The sequence below is a fragment of the Cryptomeria japonica genome, chromosome 10, assembly GCF_030272615.1.
Source record: "Cryptomeria japonica chromosome 10, Sugi_1.0, whole genome shotgun sequence".
In the NCBI taxonomy this organism is placed as follows: domain Eukaryota; kingdom Viridiplantae; phylum Streptophyta; class Pinopsida; order Cupressales; family Cupressaceae; genus Cryptomeria; species Cryptomeria japonica.
Genome location: NC_081414.1, coordinates 194,855,536 through 194,874,354, shown reverse-complemented (window position 1 = coordinate 194,874,354; position 18,819 = coordinate 194,855,536). Strand labels below are relative to the sequence as shown.

Here is an 18,819-nt window from a genome sequence, read left to right as displayed (position 1 = left end):
GCTTGCGTCCCTCATCCAAAGCCTCTTTCTACTACATGTGGTTAGAGCTTCATTTGTGTTTTTAGATTTGTTGCTTCTCTTCCTCCTAGAGGGAAATCTCGTCCTCCTCCTTATACCAAGACCTCCCCCCATGATGTGATGGAATATATGGATTTCTACCAACGTTATGGGTTGGTGTGTTGATTTGCTAGTCTTTGGCCTTCTCTCTCAGATTTGCATCAGTGGGTGATGTATTCTTGGAAGCCCTTGGTTGTTGGTAACATTGAGCTCTTCCCTTGTGCTAAGGTTTTTTTATTTCTTCCTTTGATTTGTCTAATACTCGTGACTTAGTATAAAGCAAGTTGTGGGCTCGGGTAGTAAGCACTCTCTTGATCAAACCCTGGATAACTTCTTTTAACCCTCTTATTAAACCACTCAATATGTGTTAGGTATGGGTTTGTCTTCCCAATCTTCCCCTTCATTTTTGGGATATTTCTTATTATGAGGCCATTGGCGAGCCTATCAATCGCAAGGTTGATGATACTACTTCCTATTGGTATTTTGGTATGGTTTTGTCATTGATGTCAACACCTATCAACTCTGGCACTTTGGAGAATCAGCAACATTCACCGGCACGCAAATGACTCATGTACAGTCACCGGTATCTGGTACACCGATAGGATATAATGATCACCGACACTTGGAATGGCATGGAAAACACTTTGTTATATCGAAGACATCGTTTGGACACTTCGTCTTGGAGATTTGATTATTGGTATATTCGTATTTGCATATTTGTTGTTACCGGCAAATAGGTCCAGGCTATACACCGACAGGTTTATCTTTTCCAGATCAACATGGCACGCTATGGAGATAATTTATTATTATTGTAAATGCATTAAGCCAACATGTTGAATCGGTTATTGCATCGGGCATTAATTTAATTGTAAATTGATTTTATTATAATATCTTTTAGAGTCGACCTACTAAAATTGGTCCTAGGTTATGATATAAATGTAAGATCTTATTTGTAAGATCGAATGTGGAATGTGAAATCGAATTGTGTGAAGGTATATGCGAGAATAAGCAGAGCTATACACACAGACATCATTTCAAGGTGAAGCAAGGTTTTTGTGAAAGCATATCAGAACTACACCGGTACTAAATCCAGCATATGAAGATGCTATTTTAAGCAGTACATTCTTATTCGATTTAACCATCCAATTGTAGTCAGTGTGACTCCTATTTTGTGTTTGAGCAGTGAGCTCTAGGCACTTGGCCTTTTTGCATGTGCAGATCCCATTTGTATACACTTACTATCTACACTAGTATCATTTGATTGTGGGTAAGGTTTCCCACTGTGGTTTTTCCTCTTACAAGGTTTCCACGTACAAATATTGGTGTTATGTGTTGTGGATGACTTTGTTCTTTTGTTTCATGCATTAATATTTACCGGTATTGCAATTAACTAATAAAACAGTCTACTAGTATAAAAGGTTGGTTTACCAGTATTAAGCAATAAGTTGGTTAAGTTGTTTTGGTTTGAATTTATTAGGCAACTGATTCACCCCCCCCCCCCCCTCTCAGTCGCCTCTGGGACCTAACAATTGGTATCAGAGCCTAGTCCTCTTTTGCAGAAGTTTAACAGCTTGAGGAGATCCAATGTCTACTAATTATTTCAGGAAGGACAATCCTAAACTTGATGGAACCAACTATGGCATATGTAAGATTAGAATGGAGACACATTTAAATTGCATTGGAAAGGACATCTAGGAAGTTACAAAGAATGGCTATACTGCACCTACTCCCGGTCAGCCTAATCCACCTACCTTGGGAAAAGATGAAGAAAATGATTGTAAAGCAAGAGAAGCACTTTTGAGCGCATTAACAGATTAGAAAATCATGGGATTATTAGATAGATCCACTGCTAAAGATATTTGGGATCATTTGGAAACACTGAATGAAGGAGATTCCACAGTCAAAATTGCGAAGCTTGAAAGCTTCCGGGTCAGGTATGAAAATCTGAAAATGGAAGAAGATGAAAGGATTTCTGCTTTTATGGAAAGAGTTAATGAAATTGTGTTTGGGTATTAAATGTTGTGGAGGAACCTTAAGTGAAGATGAATTTGTTTCAAAAGTTTTAAGAGGATTGCCACCGGCATATAAAATGAAAGTCACTGCTATAAATGAGTTAAGAACAATGCCCAATACATCAGTAACTAGAGATACATTGATTGGAAAACTTTTAGCCTTTGAAATTGAGGAATTTAGTCTTGGTGCTACTATAAAGACAGATTTAGCCTTTAAAGCATCAACATCATCTGCATCATCATTTGACAAATTTGATTGGAAAGCCTTTCATGCAAGAGAACTCGAAGAAAGTAGGAAAGAAAATGAAGAACTTGAAGAACTTGAAGAACTTGAAGAACTTGAAGCACTATTTGCAAGGAAAATGCCTAAAGGTCGAGTTGGAAGTAAGTATGAAGGTAAAACACCCTTTAAATGTTTTAACTGTAATAAGATTGGTCACATAGCTTCAAGATGCCCTTATAGACATGCTAGACAAAGAGAAAAAGCTAGAAGAACATACAAACCTAACCCTGAATATCATAGATACAGATTTAAGAAGAATAAAGACAAATCTTGTTACCTTGTTGATGAAGGAGTGACTGACGATTCTGATGAGGATCTGATAGACAATGGATGGGTTTTTGTTGCTATAACAAAAGACCAACCGACACCTACCATTCAATCGATAGAGCAGGCCTTGGCAGCTAAAGTTGAAGTAAAGGATGAATGGATCATTGATTCGAGATGCTCACATCATATGACATGAGATAAAAGTAAAATTCTTGAACTTTCAAGAATATAATGAAGGTCTAGTGAGATTTGGAGATGATAAAGCTTGTTTGATCAAAGGTAAAGGTATAATATCTCTTGATGGAAAGCATAATACTGACAATGTTTACTATGTTGAAGGTTTAAAGCATAATCTTTTGAGTGTTGGTCAATTAGTTGAGAAAGGATTTCAGTTACAATTCAAAAATGGAAAATGCAAAATCATGAATAGAACTGGTTTAGAAATTGCAACCGGTAATCAAACTAGAGGTAATATCTTTCATTTGAATAACAGTGAAAAGACATGCTTGATTACACATATTGATGAAAGTTGGCTATGGAATAAGAGACTCTATCATGTAAACTTTGATTGCATGGTAAGAATTAGTACTACTAAGGTAGTTAGAGATTTATAGGTAAAATTGTCAAACCTCACAATACAGTATGTAAGGAATGTCAATTTGGAAAACAAGTCAGAGCCACCTTCAAAAGTATTTCAGAAAAATACAATAATGCTCTTGACTTAATTCACACTGATTTATGTGGTCTAGCTAGAACTAAAAGTTTACAAGGTGATAGATATTTCATGCTAATCATTGATGACTATTCTAGAATGTGTTGGGTTACTTTTCTCAAAGAAAAATCAGAAGCACTTGGGAAGTTCAAACTGTTCAAAGCAATGGTAGAAAATGAAACCGGTAAGAAAATCAAATGTCTAAGATTAGATCAAGGAGGAGAATTTACATCAAATGAATTTAATGCATTCTATGAAGTGAATGGAATCAGAAGACAACTATCAGCACCTCGGACACCACAACAAAACAGAGTTGTTGAAAGAAAAAACAGAACTGTCTTGGATGCAGCTAGAAGTATGTTATCAGAAGCAAATCTACCACATGTATATTGGAGAGAGGCAGTAAGTACAGTGGTCTATACATTCAACAAAGTGCACATCAAAGGTGAAACCAATAAGACCTCTCATGAACTATGGTTTGGTATTACTCCTACTCTTAAATATTTCAGAATATTTGGAAGTAAATGCTATATTACAAGAGATGAGTATATTGGGAAATTTGATCCTAGAAGTGATGAAGGAATATTTCTTGGTTATTCATCTAAGAGTAAAGCATATAGATGTTTTAACAAAAGATTGCAGAAAATTGTTGAGAGTACAAATGTGAAGATTGATGAACAATTTAGAGGAACTTCAAGGTATGTAGACTTTGAACCGGCAACTGAAATTATAACAAATGAACCTACACTAAATCCACCGGTACAGAGTGAAGATCCAGTTACACCAGTATCATCTGAAAATTCCACAGTAACTGAAGAACAACAACAAACAAAGACACCTCGGTATGTAAGACTGAATCATTATGAAGATCAGATAATTGGAAATAAGTATAAAGGAGTTATGACAAGAGGAAGATTGGCAAATGAAGAGGTATGTCTTATTTCTCAAATTGAACCATCATTAGTTAATGAGGCATGTGAAGATGAACATTGGACTAAAGCTATGGAAGAAGAATTAGAACAAATTGAGAAGAATAACACTTGGACATTAGTTCCCCGGCCTAAAGATAAAAATGTAATTGGAACCAAATGGGTATTTAGAAACAAACTTAATGAAGATGGTAAGGTAATCAGAAATAAAGCAAGACTAGTGTGTAAGGGATATTCTCAGAAAGAAGGAATTGATTATAATGAGACCTTTGCATCGGTAGCCAAAATTGAGGCAGTCAGATTATTTTTGGCTTTTGTAGCATATAAGAACTATAAAGTATATCAAATAGATATTAAATGTGCATTTCTGAATGGAGATCTTGAAGAAGAAGTTTACATTGAACAAGCTGATGGATTTTCTTTGACAGACAACAAAGATATGCTTTGCAGGTCAAGGAAAGCTTTGTATGGGTTGAAGCAAGCTCCAAGAGCTTGGTATGCAAGATTGGATAAGTATCTTTTGAAGATTGGTTTTTCTAAAGGTAACACTGACAACAACTTATATTATAAAGTGACTAATGATGACATATTGGTTATAGAAGTTTTTGTTGATGATATAATCTTTGGAGGAGAATATGGATTATGCAAAGAATTTTTCATTGAAATGCAACAAGAATTTGAAATGTCTATGATTGGAGAAATAAAATTCTTTTTAGGATTGTAGATTTCACAAACTGATAAAGGTATATTCTTGAGTCAATCCAAGTACTTGAAGGAGTTATTAAAGAAATTTGGGATGGAGAACTCTAAACCGGTAAGCACACCTATGACTACAAGTGACAAACTATCACTAAGGGATGAATCTACACCTGTTAATCCAACTAGGTACAAATCTATGATATGAGGTTTACTGTATTTGACACAAACAAGACTTGATATCATGAATGCAATATGTATTGTTTCAAGATTTTAGAGAAATACTAGAGAAAATCATGAATCAACAGTAAAAAGGATTTTATGGTTCTTGCAAGGCATAACAAATCTTGGATTATGGTATCCTAGAGATGAAAACTTTGAATTATGTGCATACACAGATGCAAATTGGGCAGGAGATGTGGATGATAGAAAAAGCACCACCGGAGGAGCATTTTTTCTTGGAAACAGACTAGTTTCTTGGTTGAGTAAGAAACAAAGTTGTACATCCTTATCAACAGCAGAATCATAATATGTTGCAACAACAACTAATTGTACACAAGTACTATGGCTTAAACAAATGTTGAAAGACATAAAGGTAAAATGCAAGGAACCTATTACTATCTATTGTGACAACACTGCAACAATCGATATATCTAAGAATCTGGTACTACATTCTAAAACCAAACATGTTTCTATCAAATTGAATTTTCTAAGGGAGAATGTTGAAGCAAAAGAAATAAAACTGGTTTATGTGAATACTAAAGAGTAGATTGCAGATATTTTCACTAAACCTTTGCCTAAGCAGATTGTTGAATATCTTAGAGATCAGCTTGGGGTCATACCCCCACCGGTAGATACTTAGGAAGTTGATGTTTGTCATCAATCGACAGAATTAACAGAGAAATCTTTTACTTCGACTTTGATGAGGAAACTACTTCTGAGGGGGAGTAGTTGGTATACTGAATTGGTTGGTATTTTGTATCTGAAAAATGTTTTTACTTTGGCAATTGATGTCAAAGGGGGAGAGATTGGTATGGAAAAACACAAGGAAACACATATCACTCTCAGGGGGAGAGATTGTTACTTTGAGAGAGATTAGTTATATTTTGGTAATTGTTGATATTTTGGTATTTGGCATCTCTGTTTTGGCACTTTGATGGTTTTTCCATCTTGTGTTTCCATCAATGCCAAAGGGGGAGATTGTTGGTATTTTGGTATGGTTTTGTCATTGATGTCAACACCTATTAACACCTATCAACTTTGGCACTTTGGAGAATCAACAACATTCACCGGCAAGCAAATGACTCATGCACAGTCACCAGTATCTGGTACACCGACAGGATATAATGATCACCAACACTTGGAATGGCATGGAAAACACTTTGTTATATCGAAGACATCGTTTGGACACTTTGTCTTGGAGATTTGATTATTGTTATATTCGTATTTGCATATTTGCTGTTACCGGCAAATAGGTCCAGGCTATACACCGGCAGGTTTATCTTTTCCAGATCAGCATGGCACGCTATGGAGATGATTTATTATTGTTGTAAATGCATTAAGCCGACATGTTGAATCGATTATTGCATCGGGCATTAATTTAATTGTAAATTAATTTTATTGTAATATCTTTTAGAGTCAACCTACTAAAATTGGTCCTAGGTTATGATATAAATGTAAGATCTTATTTGTAAGATCGAATGTGGAATGCGAAGAAGAATTGTGTGAAGGTATATGCGAGAACAAGCAGAGCTATGCACACATACATCATTTGAAGGTGAAACAATGTTTTTGTGAAAGCATATCAGAACTACACCGGTATTGAATCCAACACATGAAGATGCTATTTTAAGCAGTACATTCTTATTGGATTTAACCATCCAATTGTAGTCAGTGTGACTCCTATTTTGTGTTTGAGCATTGAGCTCTAGGCGCTTGGCCCTTCTGCATGTGCAGACCCCATTTGTATACACTTACTATCTGCAATAGTATCATCTGATTGTGGGTAAGGTTTCCCACCGTGGTTTTTCCCCTTACAGGGTTTCCACGTACAAATATTGGTGTTATGTGTTGTGGATGACTTTGTCCTTTTGTTTCATGCATTAATATTTACCGGTATTGCAATTAACTGATAAAACAGTCTACCAGTATAAAAGACTGGTTTACCGGTATTAAGCAATAAATTGGTTAAGTTGTTTTGGTTTGAATTTATTAGGCAACTGATTCACCCCCCCCCTCTCAGTCGCCTCTGGGACCTAACACTTCCTTCATGGGTCATTCTACTTTTCCTCGCATTTTGGTTGACATTGACATCTCTACGTGACTCTTTCTAGGGATGTGCTTCTTATGGCTGGGGATAGGCCATGTACTTTGTAGTTGGATTATGAGGGCCTCCCATTTTGCTGTTAGAGATGCTTCTTAACTAGTCTCTTAGCTATAAATTGTTCTCTCTCGCATTGTAAAGGCATTGTTACATGGTGGAAGGACACTAATGGTGATCAATTGACTTTTTAAGCTTCCAATTCTTCTTTTGATGACTCTTTATAGGCTGACGATGAATCCTCCTAGGATGGTGTTGAGCCTCTTGCTATTGGTCTTGCCTCCTTAGGCCTTGTAGATTCTACTCTACCTCTTGCTACTAGTGGTAGGCTCCTCTGGTCCTATGGAAACTACTCTTGTTGCTCCTACTCTATCTTAGCCTTTGGTGTTTGACAGGTATCAGTTTGCTCCTAGTGCTAATAGACCCTCTATGGGGGTTTCTTCTCTTGATCCCACCTGTAATGATGGTCCAAACAATAGCATTGCTTGGACTATTGTTAGTCGTAGATGAAAAGGTAGTTCATCCTCCTCCCAAACTCTTCCTTGAGTTGTGGATGAAATTTCTCCCACCCTTGTTATGAGTTCATAGTTGTAAGTGGTCCACCTTTGTTTTGCTGACATTAGTTTGTTTGTAACCTGCTATAAGTGGCTTGTTCAACCTGAATTTGTATAGGGTCAACACCTTTGTTTTGCTTTTTTATAATAAAAAGCATATTAATACATTCAATAATTCACAATCTACATAATATTTTCATGAAAATGCTTTTCAAATAAATAAAATAATATGCAACATGAATATCAACATATATATAACAATTTAATAATGAATATAAATATAATAAAACATGTCATCCATGATTTTTACACATGAAATTGTTTTAATAATCATAATTGTCAATACAATAGAATGTTATATTGATTTCAAAAAGAATAATATTTCAATGAAAAATCAAATGATTTCATAAAGAATCACAGCTTGTTCACATAAAGAATAACTATCAACCAAAAATAAAAGAAAAATAAATAATACATAAAATAACTAATTCCAGAAAAAAATATAAAAAAATTGAAAATAAAATAAAATTATTAACCATAAAACGCTCCCTAGAAAATTAAGCTAAGAAGTCGCAAAAAACCTTACCCTAAAGTTCAATTCTGTGAAATATTTATGGGCATTCAGACCGCCAATGAACGGTTGGCTCGAAAGTTTCAAAAGCTTCAGTGTTGACAGTTCTTTTAACTAGATGAAATCAATGAAAAATTAAAGGCTGCCCAACAATAAATCTTCGAAGCCGGTGGCAACTTGCGAAAAAATTACAGATTGAAAACAGAATCGTAATTGCCATCATGGAGTCCAATCTTACAATGCCAGAAAACGTTGTTCCAAAGCCAAATGTGAACTCCTTTTTCAATTCTGCTCCTTTTCATCCACACCCGTTTCACCATTGTTTCCCACACAATTGTTGCCCTTCGTACCATTGGGTATACCCTTCATTCACATGCGGTCATGCCCATCCAAGTTGCCCCAATTGTTTTAAACTATTTGTTCCAGAGCACACTAAAATAAATGAATCTTTGACTGCCGAGAAGGTGCCACATATGTGTCCACCTCATTCAAATGCTTCAGCAAGATCATTACCTAAGAGCTCAACAGCAGCTGGCCAGTATCCTGCTGTTCAACCTCCTGGTTTTTGTCGGCCATTTTATCCCCATAGGACACCCATATATCCTCATCATCATTTCTGTAGCTGCAGAGTACATGGTTGCTGGCAGCATCCTTGTTTGTCGCCAACGAGATCTTTTCCTCCATTTCCTTTATGTTCCATGCCTCGACCAGTTCCTCTCTTCTCCTCCATGCCACATGTCTGCCCTGTAAACTCTGGTTATAATGGATCTGATTTGAAGCCTGCGCCAACATTTTCAGGAAGTGTTGCCGGCGAACCAATATCTTCACATATGGGCACCGAATGTGAAAATTGGAATGAAAATGGGTGTGCCACAATTTCTTTTTTGTTTATCCCTTTTGCTATAGTAACACTGTACTTTTCAATTCTATTTACTTATTTTGCTATTATGACGTGCTTTACTGTTAAGTCCTATCTACTCTTTATGCATTAGTACAATTTATTTCCTTCTCCACTTTTTTCAAGCTGTTATTGTCCTATGCTTCTGTTTGGAAGGTCATTTATTTTTTCGATTTTATGTACAGTACAATGGAAAATGCATATGAGATACAGGAGGAAGAGGATGAGCCCACGTTTGTTTTGACAGATGAATGGGTGGAGTTTTTTGCCAAATCCGAGGCTAGGAGACAACAAAGTAATTGGTCTTTTTCCTTGATCAATTCTATTACTAATAATTGTTCATGCTTTCCATACCTCATTCAATGCTTAATAAGCTGCTTTCTTTCAAATCTTGCACTGTCATTGTTCACAATATCTATGGTAGGTTTATAAGTAAAAGAATATTTGGTTTGCCCTGCACCTTTCTTTTGTTCTTTCAGTTCTTACTTACCTGAACTGTCCCTAGGAGGTTTTTCAGTTCGAAAAAAGGACAATTTAGCGGCTAATTTGAATATATGATGAATTTTACAAAAATAAAGTTTTGTTAATTTTTTGTATATGTTTTCAGAAAAAAAACAACAACAGAAGGAGGCAAAGAAAATGCGCAAAGCCGAGAGATTGGCATCGAAGAAGCATGACGATGAAGTTGAAATTGCGGACTCCTTCGTACATGCACCCAAAGACGGGAACACATCTACCATTGATTAGATAGCAGATAATAGTGATGTTATATTGTGGCCAATGTCAATAGCTTCATATAAAAAGGCCAAATTCACAGAATATAGTTAAAGTTTTGGGAACATATTCTCTGAAAGTAGCTCTTGGTATGTTCCTCTCCTTCTCTCTCTGTCCAGAGACCAAGGCACCATCTGAATATATTCTTTGTGTCATGAATTTGTATATTGGTTTTGCTAAGTTTGTATCTTCCTTGTGTCAAGTACATTTCTTATCTGTTTATGAGGCCATCACTTCTTGTAGAGACAGTTGTTTTGGCTTGTGATGATATGTTCATCCAGCATAGTATTTTATGTCTTTCTTCACAAGAATAGTGTACAATTATTAAATGTATATTCCATTCATAATTGAGTTCATGCACACGTTTTTATTGCTGCATGCTCTTTGTATATGCTGTCATTTCTTGAACCCCAATGGAAGTTTACTTTTATATTCATAGTCCCAGTATAGATGTAATACATATAAGATCACACTTTCTAGATGTCTCAAAGCTTAGAATGAGTTGGTGAAAAAGTGCAGAGCACTTTAAAAGTTGGATTTTGAGAGGCAACTTTGTAAGTGAAATGTTTTTCTAGGAGATTTGGTAATTTTTGGAAGTTAGAAGGCAAACAAGTTGCCCATGATTTGCAAACATGCTAACAAGGGCCGTGGTGCTTGACTTGCTAATTGTGTAAACTTCAACAAAAACCCTATTTATCAATGCCCGTGCCATTATAAATAACTTTCATGTGACATCTCTTGCACTTGAGAGGTTTTTATTTTTTTAGGAGATCTTCATTTAGTTTTGATGCAATATTTATTTTTTGAATATCTATGCAAACAATGTTTTTCAGTTTAAAAACATAACAATGATTTATGTGCCTCTTTGGGAGAATTACAGTTATTCATTTGTTTGAACCCTAGATCTGGTTTCCTCAGAAAGTCTGTGGTCAGTGGTGCTGTTGTATGCATTCATCGTTCCAGAGTTCTCTTTTAGTATTGTTATTTGTTGCAATACACCTTTTTGTATGCTTGCATGCATGAGCAAGCTTACATTAGAAAAATAGCATGTTGATGTGAAATGCGTAATAAAAGAGCAGATTGCATACAAAGTGGTTGATACATTGTTATGTATACAGATTTTTCATAGATACATCTTTGTTTTGTGACTATAAAACATATTACATGTTCATGCTGCCTCATAAAAAATACCTTCGAGTTAGCTTCTTTATTAAAATTAGGAGTTTCATTAACTTTGTCAATTATAACAGGCTTGAAATTTCCTGTTAGGATTGTTATGGCCTCAATAGCTATGCAGTGTATCAGATAAACAGCCATCTTATATTTTAACCTAACATTTCATGTGATAATGCTACTTACAATCAGTGGTGGTTGGTCTTATCCAAGGATTAACAGCTATCTTGATGTTAAAAAGTGGCTTTGCTTGCCTGTAGAATACATTCCTAGAAAACATACCGTTATAGAGGAAAATAACATGATTGTCACCCCAGTCAAGAATAAGGGACATGTGACCTTTAAGGTATTATTATTAATTGTGACTCCTCTCCAAAACCATCACAGAGGAATTATAGTGATTACCAGCCTCCCATAAGAGAAACCACTTTCTTGGTTGTGTCATTAAGTCGCTATCGATCCACTTCTAGCTGTAGCTTATAGGAGGATACACATGTTATGTGGTACTATACTTCCAGATATGCCTTCAGCTTAGATTTGCGCTTCTCTGTGTCTGGATATATACAAAATGGGCCATTCCCTATATTTAAAAGGGTGTGATACTTAAACCCTAAACCACCATGGTTTAATGTCCATGTTAAAGTAGATCACAATATGATGCTAAGGGGTACGAGCCAGAAAATACATTGTGTATTTCACCCAGGGTGTGAGTATAAGATTACTGAAAAGATGTGTTTGGGTGTTCCCTGTCCTCTTTGGGAAGCTGTCTTAAAGGTTGATGAGTAAATAGAAGCTTGACTGTGTGTCTTCTACCTCTTCCTCTGATTTATCCATACAACTTGTTGCCCATAATGAAATGCCTTACGCCAAGTTTGAAATTGTTCTTGGTATGCTACCATGCAGTAGCAGGCTAAGAGGAAAAATATGCAAGGTAAAGGACAGCTTGAGCTTCTTGTCATTTTGCTCCAAGATGTCATCGATCTCAAGGAAATCAAGATACTTTATGTTGCACAATTGAGGTGTGCACATTCAATTCCTATGTCACCATGGTGATATTCTCATGGTAAAATAACTCACAATATTATACGGAGGGGTTGTGAGACCATTTAGTGCATTTTTCTGCCCTAGGGGTGACCTCAAGGCATGAAACATGCCATCCCACTTTACAGATCAGTCTCCAAAACTTGATGACTGAGTAGAAATTCTACCATTATATTCTACCTCTCCCTCAACCCTTGCATCTAGTTCCCTCAGCCCTTGTATCAAGGAGTGTCATGCCGCACCCTAATTACAGCCTTCACAGTCATAAATGCAGCCTCTAAATAATAATTCCTAGGCCACAGAATTGATAAGGCCAACCAGTATAAAGGAAAAACATAAATGAATAAAAATAATTAAATAATAATAAACAATTATTTAGAGGCCGATCCAATTAAAGAGATTCAGGCAATGACATAGATGGCCGACCTGTTTAAGGATAAATAATTATTCCAACTAAGGATACATATAATAGAAATACTTATGGAGGCTGACTGGGATAAATTATTAGGCAGCGATTTGTTGTGACGTTTTTACACATTGGGACCCCTCTTTTTTGCTCTTAGTCTTAGGTTTTGTTAGGATAGTTTTTTAGGAGTGATCCTTTTGGAGTGATTGAGTTTGAGATAGATGGCTCATCTAGAGACTTAAGAGTTGGCTATTTGCATCCCTTTGACTTGAATCAAGTGCGGATTTTGTTTGGACAGGGTATTTTCCTCTGAACCAATTACCTTTAGTTTGATTTGAAAGGATGACTTAGGGCATTTCATTGGGCCACCCTTTGCTTGGAACACATCTTTTGGACAATCTGTCCCATGGTCAACAAAACCAGCGATAAGAGGCTCTTGTATCTATTTGATGTCATTTCCTTTACGGTTTTGAAACACAAACTTCCCTCAACCAGGACTGATTTCATCTTAGTCCGTCATGTTGTGAGGTATTCTAGGGTTAGCTCTTTTAGTTTTGTTGTTGGTCATTTTAGTGTCTTGGCCTTTGCATTGAAGGGATTGAGTTTCTCAAAGGTCATCAAGCCAGGTGGATCTCCTCTGTTAAAACTTGAACCAGAATATAGAAAACTGAAACAAGATACACATAATCTATCCTGGGAAAACCCTCCACTTGAGGGTGAAAATACCAGCCACACAAAATGAATGTTTTATTATGATAGCAAGTCTGATACAATAATAAGAAGTCGAGAACTAAATACGATTGTTATCATATAACAACCCACAGTAATCTGAACCTGTTCAAGAGAGACTGAACCTTCTCAGAGAGAAGACTGAAAAATGATGAAGATCGCAGCATAAATGATCTCCAACAAAAGCTCTACCCACGGCTGGCTTATCACCAACCTTCAGCTCTAACATTACACAGAAGCCCAAACCTTACACAAGAAACTTGAACATTACATATGAAGCCCGAACATTACACAGGGTGAATATCAAACAAAAAAATGAATGACGGAATGCCTTTAGCTCTACCCGCGGCTGCCTTATCACCAACCTTATATAGGAATCCGTCATAACCCGCAACAAGAAAGAGAACAATCAACGCACGAAAAAGACCAGACTCTTCACGTACTCTCCCGAACTAGCCATTACTCTTCCCCGTGGGAATGACAAGAGTCACGCATAAAGAAAGAGGTTGGTTACACCACCGACGCAAGGAGGAAAGGCAACCGACGAACTCCATACGGGAATAGAAACGACAGGCAACACAAAATCACTCCACATCAGATAAGAACAGCTGGCAAGGCTTCTTCAGAAAATCTCTCTCGCAGCTATAAATCTTCAACATCCTCAAGGTGGAGTGAAGGAGGTCAGGTCATTTGAGTGATTAGGGGTTATTTAGATCATTCCTAGGGTTTTTTTATACTATCCGGTTATGCTTCAAGTTGCTAAATCAAGCCTTGGTTGATTGCATAGTATCCTCCTAAGTCTCGTCCCTTACATCAAGGTTAGAGCGAACTCGCTTTAGAAGTTTGGAATGTCATCTTGATTTTGAAGTGTCTTGAAATTTGAAGAATTTTCCAAAAACTAGATTTTGCATTATTTATAACTCCTGGAGGTCCGAAATCACTCTCAAATATCCTGACAATATATATGGAATATAAGTTAAAGTATAAGAAAGAGAAAAGATATAAGGAAATGTCACTTATACTTAAATAGTGAGCGGACTTCATGTTGAAGGAGAGGTGAGCGGACTTCATGTTGAAGGAGAGGCGAGTGAACTTCATCTTTGAGCACTTTGGAGTGAACTTCATGTTGGAGATGATAGGAGCGAACTTCATGTTTCACCACATGGAGCGAAGTTGCTTTCTTCACAAGTTTACATTTTGAAGCGAAATTGACAACTTCATGTTCAAGCACTTTGGAGCGAAATTCATGAACTAGCAAAATGAAGCGATCTTGAGAGTGAAATTGGATCAACTTCGTACATTGAAGAAGAGCGAAGTGCTTATTTCATGAGTTGAAGGGAGTGAGCGAGGTTTTAACTTAGGTAGTTGAGAAAGAAGAGCGAACTTCATGTTGGAGGAGATACGAGCGAATTTCATGTTTTCACCAAGAGGAGCGAAGTAGAGCGATTTTACAACTTCAACTTCAAGGAGATAGGAGTGAACTTCGGGTTCAAGCAACTAGGAGCGAAATTCATACTTCATGTATCAAAAGAGATGAGCGAAGTTTCTTACTTCATGAATTGGTGTTTTGAAGCGAAGTTGATAGCTTCATGAGTTTGAGTTTTTGAGCGAAGTTGATAACTTCAGCAGCTGCAAGCTTCAAGCGAAATTCTTTACTTCATGTTTGACAAAAGAGGAGCGAAATCTTCCACTTCACAAATTGCTAAGGAGGAGCGAAATTGTTACTTCATCCTAGAAGGTTTTAAAGCAAAATCATTGCTTCATGAGTTGCGCTTCTCAAGCGAACTTCACAAGTTGATGGATAAGAGTGAGATTCAACATCTTCATGACTTGGGCCTTTGGAGCGAAGTTATACTTCGTACATTGGGAAATAAGAGTGAAGTCAACAACTTCATGAGTTGAGAGATAGGAGCGAAGTTTGAACCTCATGAATTACCTCCTTGAAGTGAAGTGTGCAACCTCATGTTTAAGGGATTAAGAGCGAACTTTATGTCTAGAGGGAATGGAGCGGATTTCACACAAGAACAATGAACTTCATGAGTTTGAGATCATCAGCAAATTTCATAATTTGGAGAGGAAGAACAAATTTGATGAGAAAGATAAGAGAAACAAACTTTTGGTGCACCCCCTTTTGAGCGGATTTTGCAACTTCATGTGCTGCTGGTTTGAAGAGATTTTACTCCTTCATGAGTTGTAGGATGAAAGCGAACATCATAAGTTCAAGGTTTGGGGTGAATTTTCTACAATGGTAAACTTCATGACTTAGAAGATTGGAGCAAATTTCATGAATAAGCAAGGTGATTGAAACAAGTTGCAAGTACTCCATCTAGAGCAATCTTCATCTTCAAGCCTACACAAGCAAATCTTGACTTCATGAACTTCACAAGTTCAACATGCAAGAGTAAACTTCATGATTTGACCTACATGAGCAAACTTCACAATTTAAAGGGTATGAGCTAAGTTGAAGAAAATGAAGAAGTTTAAGGCGAGGGAAACTTAATGAACATCAAGGATGGAATACACTTCAAGAGCCCCTCTTCACGAGCAAAAAGCAACTTCAAGTGTTACTTCATTATGGCGAATCCTCTTTATATGCTTTAATCAACCTATATTAAGTATGTGTAATCCTTGCTTGTTTGTTTTGCAGGACATGAAGAGAGTCACAAGAGAAAAGGTTTGGAGTTTCAAAGGAGAAAGACAACGGTGACATTAGAAGTACATCAATACTTCAAAACTAAGATCTACACCTCACACATCTATGATTGAAGCCTACATCGAGCACGATTGAAGAAGCAGACAGTTTCAGAAGAGTTAATCAAAGTTAGAAGATCAAACCTACAAAGGGCTAGTTGGAGGTCGCGTCCCAATCATCATCCCAGTCACTATCTCTACCAATCAAGGAACGTCTACCTCAACATGTCTTGATTCAGTGAACCAAGCTCACCCAGTGATGGCACAAACTCCGAGGCACCTACCACTGATATCTATTGGACAACACTTTCTGAATGTAATTTTCTCATTGGCTAAGGAGAGTTGTTGTAACAAACCCTAATTAGGGTTTTCATTTTAAAATCCTGGCCATTGATGGAGAATTAATCCTGGCCATTCATTGTAAATGAGCTCTCTATAAAAGTTGAGGCTCTTCATTTGTAAAGGCTAATAGTTAATAGCTAATAGTTAGGAGAGAATAGAATAACAATTAGAATTAGAGTAGATTCAGAGAAGGAAGAATTGTTGGTATGACTTGTAAATGAGATATTCTTTTCATTGAAGTTATGGTGAAATTTGTTATTTCAACAAGCCTCATGGTTCTACTTCTCAATTTATTTACATGTTGATTAGATTGAATGGAAGAAGTTGTTGAATGCATTTATGTGGAATCCGTTTAGTCCACACCACTAGCCTCTTGCTGATTGTAAGTGTGCTTTGCGTGGTCAACTGGAGTGACATGAGCTTAAACTCGAATTGTCCTACACTCATTGCTTATGCATTAACTTGATTCGAACATCTTTGAAACGTCCTTAGAAAATTGCACCGAGCTTGTGTTAAATTGTTCAGTTTGATGGTGAGACCATGCCCAGTAGGATTCCATCCGATCATTCACCCATCTTCCTACATTCTTAGGATTAAATAGACTCTCTCAAACCCTATCTCTTTTGCTCTTTTTTTTTATCTTCCAATTGAGTAGATAGGACCTAATTTCCAGCAAATCAAGCATTCAAGCATTCAAATGTAAGTCCCCTTGTGATTCCAGCATAATTACATCAAACCAACTGAACTTATCCACACGTAGTGACCCTCATTCATGAACCTTGGAGTCGTCTCGAATGATCCTTAAGCTAATCTTCAGCATCCGAGAGATTTTGTTCAAGAGAGGATAAGATACTTATGGTATTTTATTCTATGTTCGTATGTGCGTAAAAAACACGCCAACACGTCCCTCCTCTTGGCAAACGTGCGACTTAAGCCTCAAAATCGTCCTTACTTCAGCTAAGAGAGCGGCTTAAGCATCAAATCTGTCCTTACCTAAGTGTAATGCCCCCACTTTGAAATAGAATCTAATAATAATAAAATTAAAATATTAAAAACTAAGTTAAAATATAAAAGAATATAATTAAATATAATTAAAATTTGATTAAGTTAATGAATGGTCAAAAGACATAAAATGAAAAGTTGTGACTCCCTCACACGAGATATAAAAGGCAAAAGAGAACCTCATTTGAGAGGGGGATAATTTGGAAATCAAAAGTGTACATCTGATTTAAATAAGAAGTGCAGATCTTATTATGAAAGGTTATTTCCCTTTCAAAGGGCAGAAATAATGAAGAGTTGCACTCTTTCAAAAGGTGCTAATGGTGAAAGGGTGTGTCTCTTGCCAAAGAGAATGCACGATGAAGAGGTGTGACCTCTCCCTCACATTGAGAGATATAAAGGAAAGGAATCAAAGCATCTAGCAACATCACCATGGATCAAATCAGATTAGAACCATTATTAAGTTACAGGCAGTAACATCCTTGTTCTTGGGATTTGCATGGGGATGTGCTTAATATGTATGCTTAATATATGAAGCCTGATAATTTTCTTTTGCAGAATTTAGTAGTAATATTAATATAGACTGTATGTATGACAGTCATACTTAATTTCATATATATTCATCATACATGAGAAGCCACGTTACCCCAAGTTTCCGGGACGGGGGGACGAGTTTCCGTGACAGCAAATTTTTTTGTCAAATTTGGGGACGGGGGGACGAAAAGGGGACAGCTATATTAAATATAGGGAAAATTTAAAATATATAGGAAAATTCTAAATTTTCATACGAAAACATGGATAAAGCATGCATATATACATTATATTCATATGAAAACATGGATATAGCATGTGTATGATACTATGAAAACATTTTAGAATGTAAACTTTGAACATACAACATTGTCAATAGACTCAATACTCAATATGCACTCATAGTTCAGAATTTCAATTCGTTCACATTGTTAATATGCATATCATAATAGATATTAAAGAAATAACATACAAAATGTCCAAAGGCTACACTGCTGCCATATTGTTTCATTGTCAATTACGATATGAAAATCAAAATACTAAATAGTACTTATGAAAATCAAAATACTAAATAGTACTAAGTAAATACTAAAAAGCAAAGTATAATGCTGCCCCTAATCTGCATCTCCTAACATTGCATCAAAATCAGAGTCCTTTGAGTCTATGCCACTGTCATAGTCCACGTCCACCTCATCCAATGGAATCCCAACCAATCCCTTTGGTGTTTCCTCCTCATCAACCTGGGCCACATCTTCGGGATCAACATTCCATCGTAAAAATGGGGTTTGTCGATACTCTGGAGTCTGACAATCTTGAAGTTGAAGAGCACTATGC

The 18,819-nt window shown here is 36.5% G+C and overlaps 1 protein-coding gene across 1 annotated transcript; it reads left to right on the top strand.

Moving 5' to 3' along the window:
* Positions 1-8,429: 8,429 nt before the first annotated feature.
* LOC131079126 (uncharacterized) lies at positions 8,430-10,462 on the top strand. The gene is made up of 3 exons (XM_058017009.2): positions 8,430-9,266; positions 9,485-9,594; positions 9,907-10,462. Exons 1-3 carry the CDS (start codon positions 8,623-8,625, stop codon positions 10,044-10,046), a joined length of 894 nt encoding a protein of 297 aa, XP_057872992.1. The 5' UTR covers positions 8,430-8,622; the 3' UTR covers positions 10,047-10,462.
* Positions 10,463-18,819: the final 8,357 nt, after the last annotated feature.

What these genes read in the sequence shown, in the direction of transcription:
- LOC131079126 (XM_058017009.2), top strand. Translation starts at nt 8,623, where the DNA reads ATGGAGTCCAATCTTACAATGCCAGAAAACGTTGTTCCAAAGCCAAAT. An exon ending in GAAAATTGGAATGAAAATGG is followed by an intron (nt 9,267 to 9,484) that starts GTGTGCCACAAT and finishes TTTTATGTACAG; the next exon opens with TACAATGGAAAATGCATATG. An exon ending in CGAGGCTAGGAGACAACAAA is followed by an intron (nt 9,595 to 9,906) that starts GTAATTGGTCTT and finishes ATATGTTTTCAG; the next exon opens with AAAAAAAACAACAACAGAAG.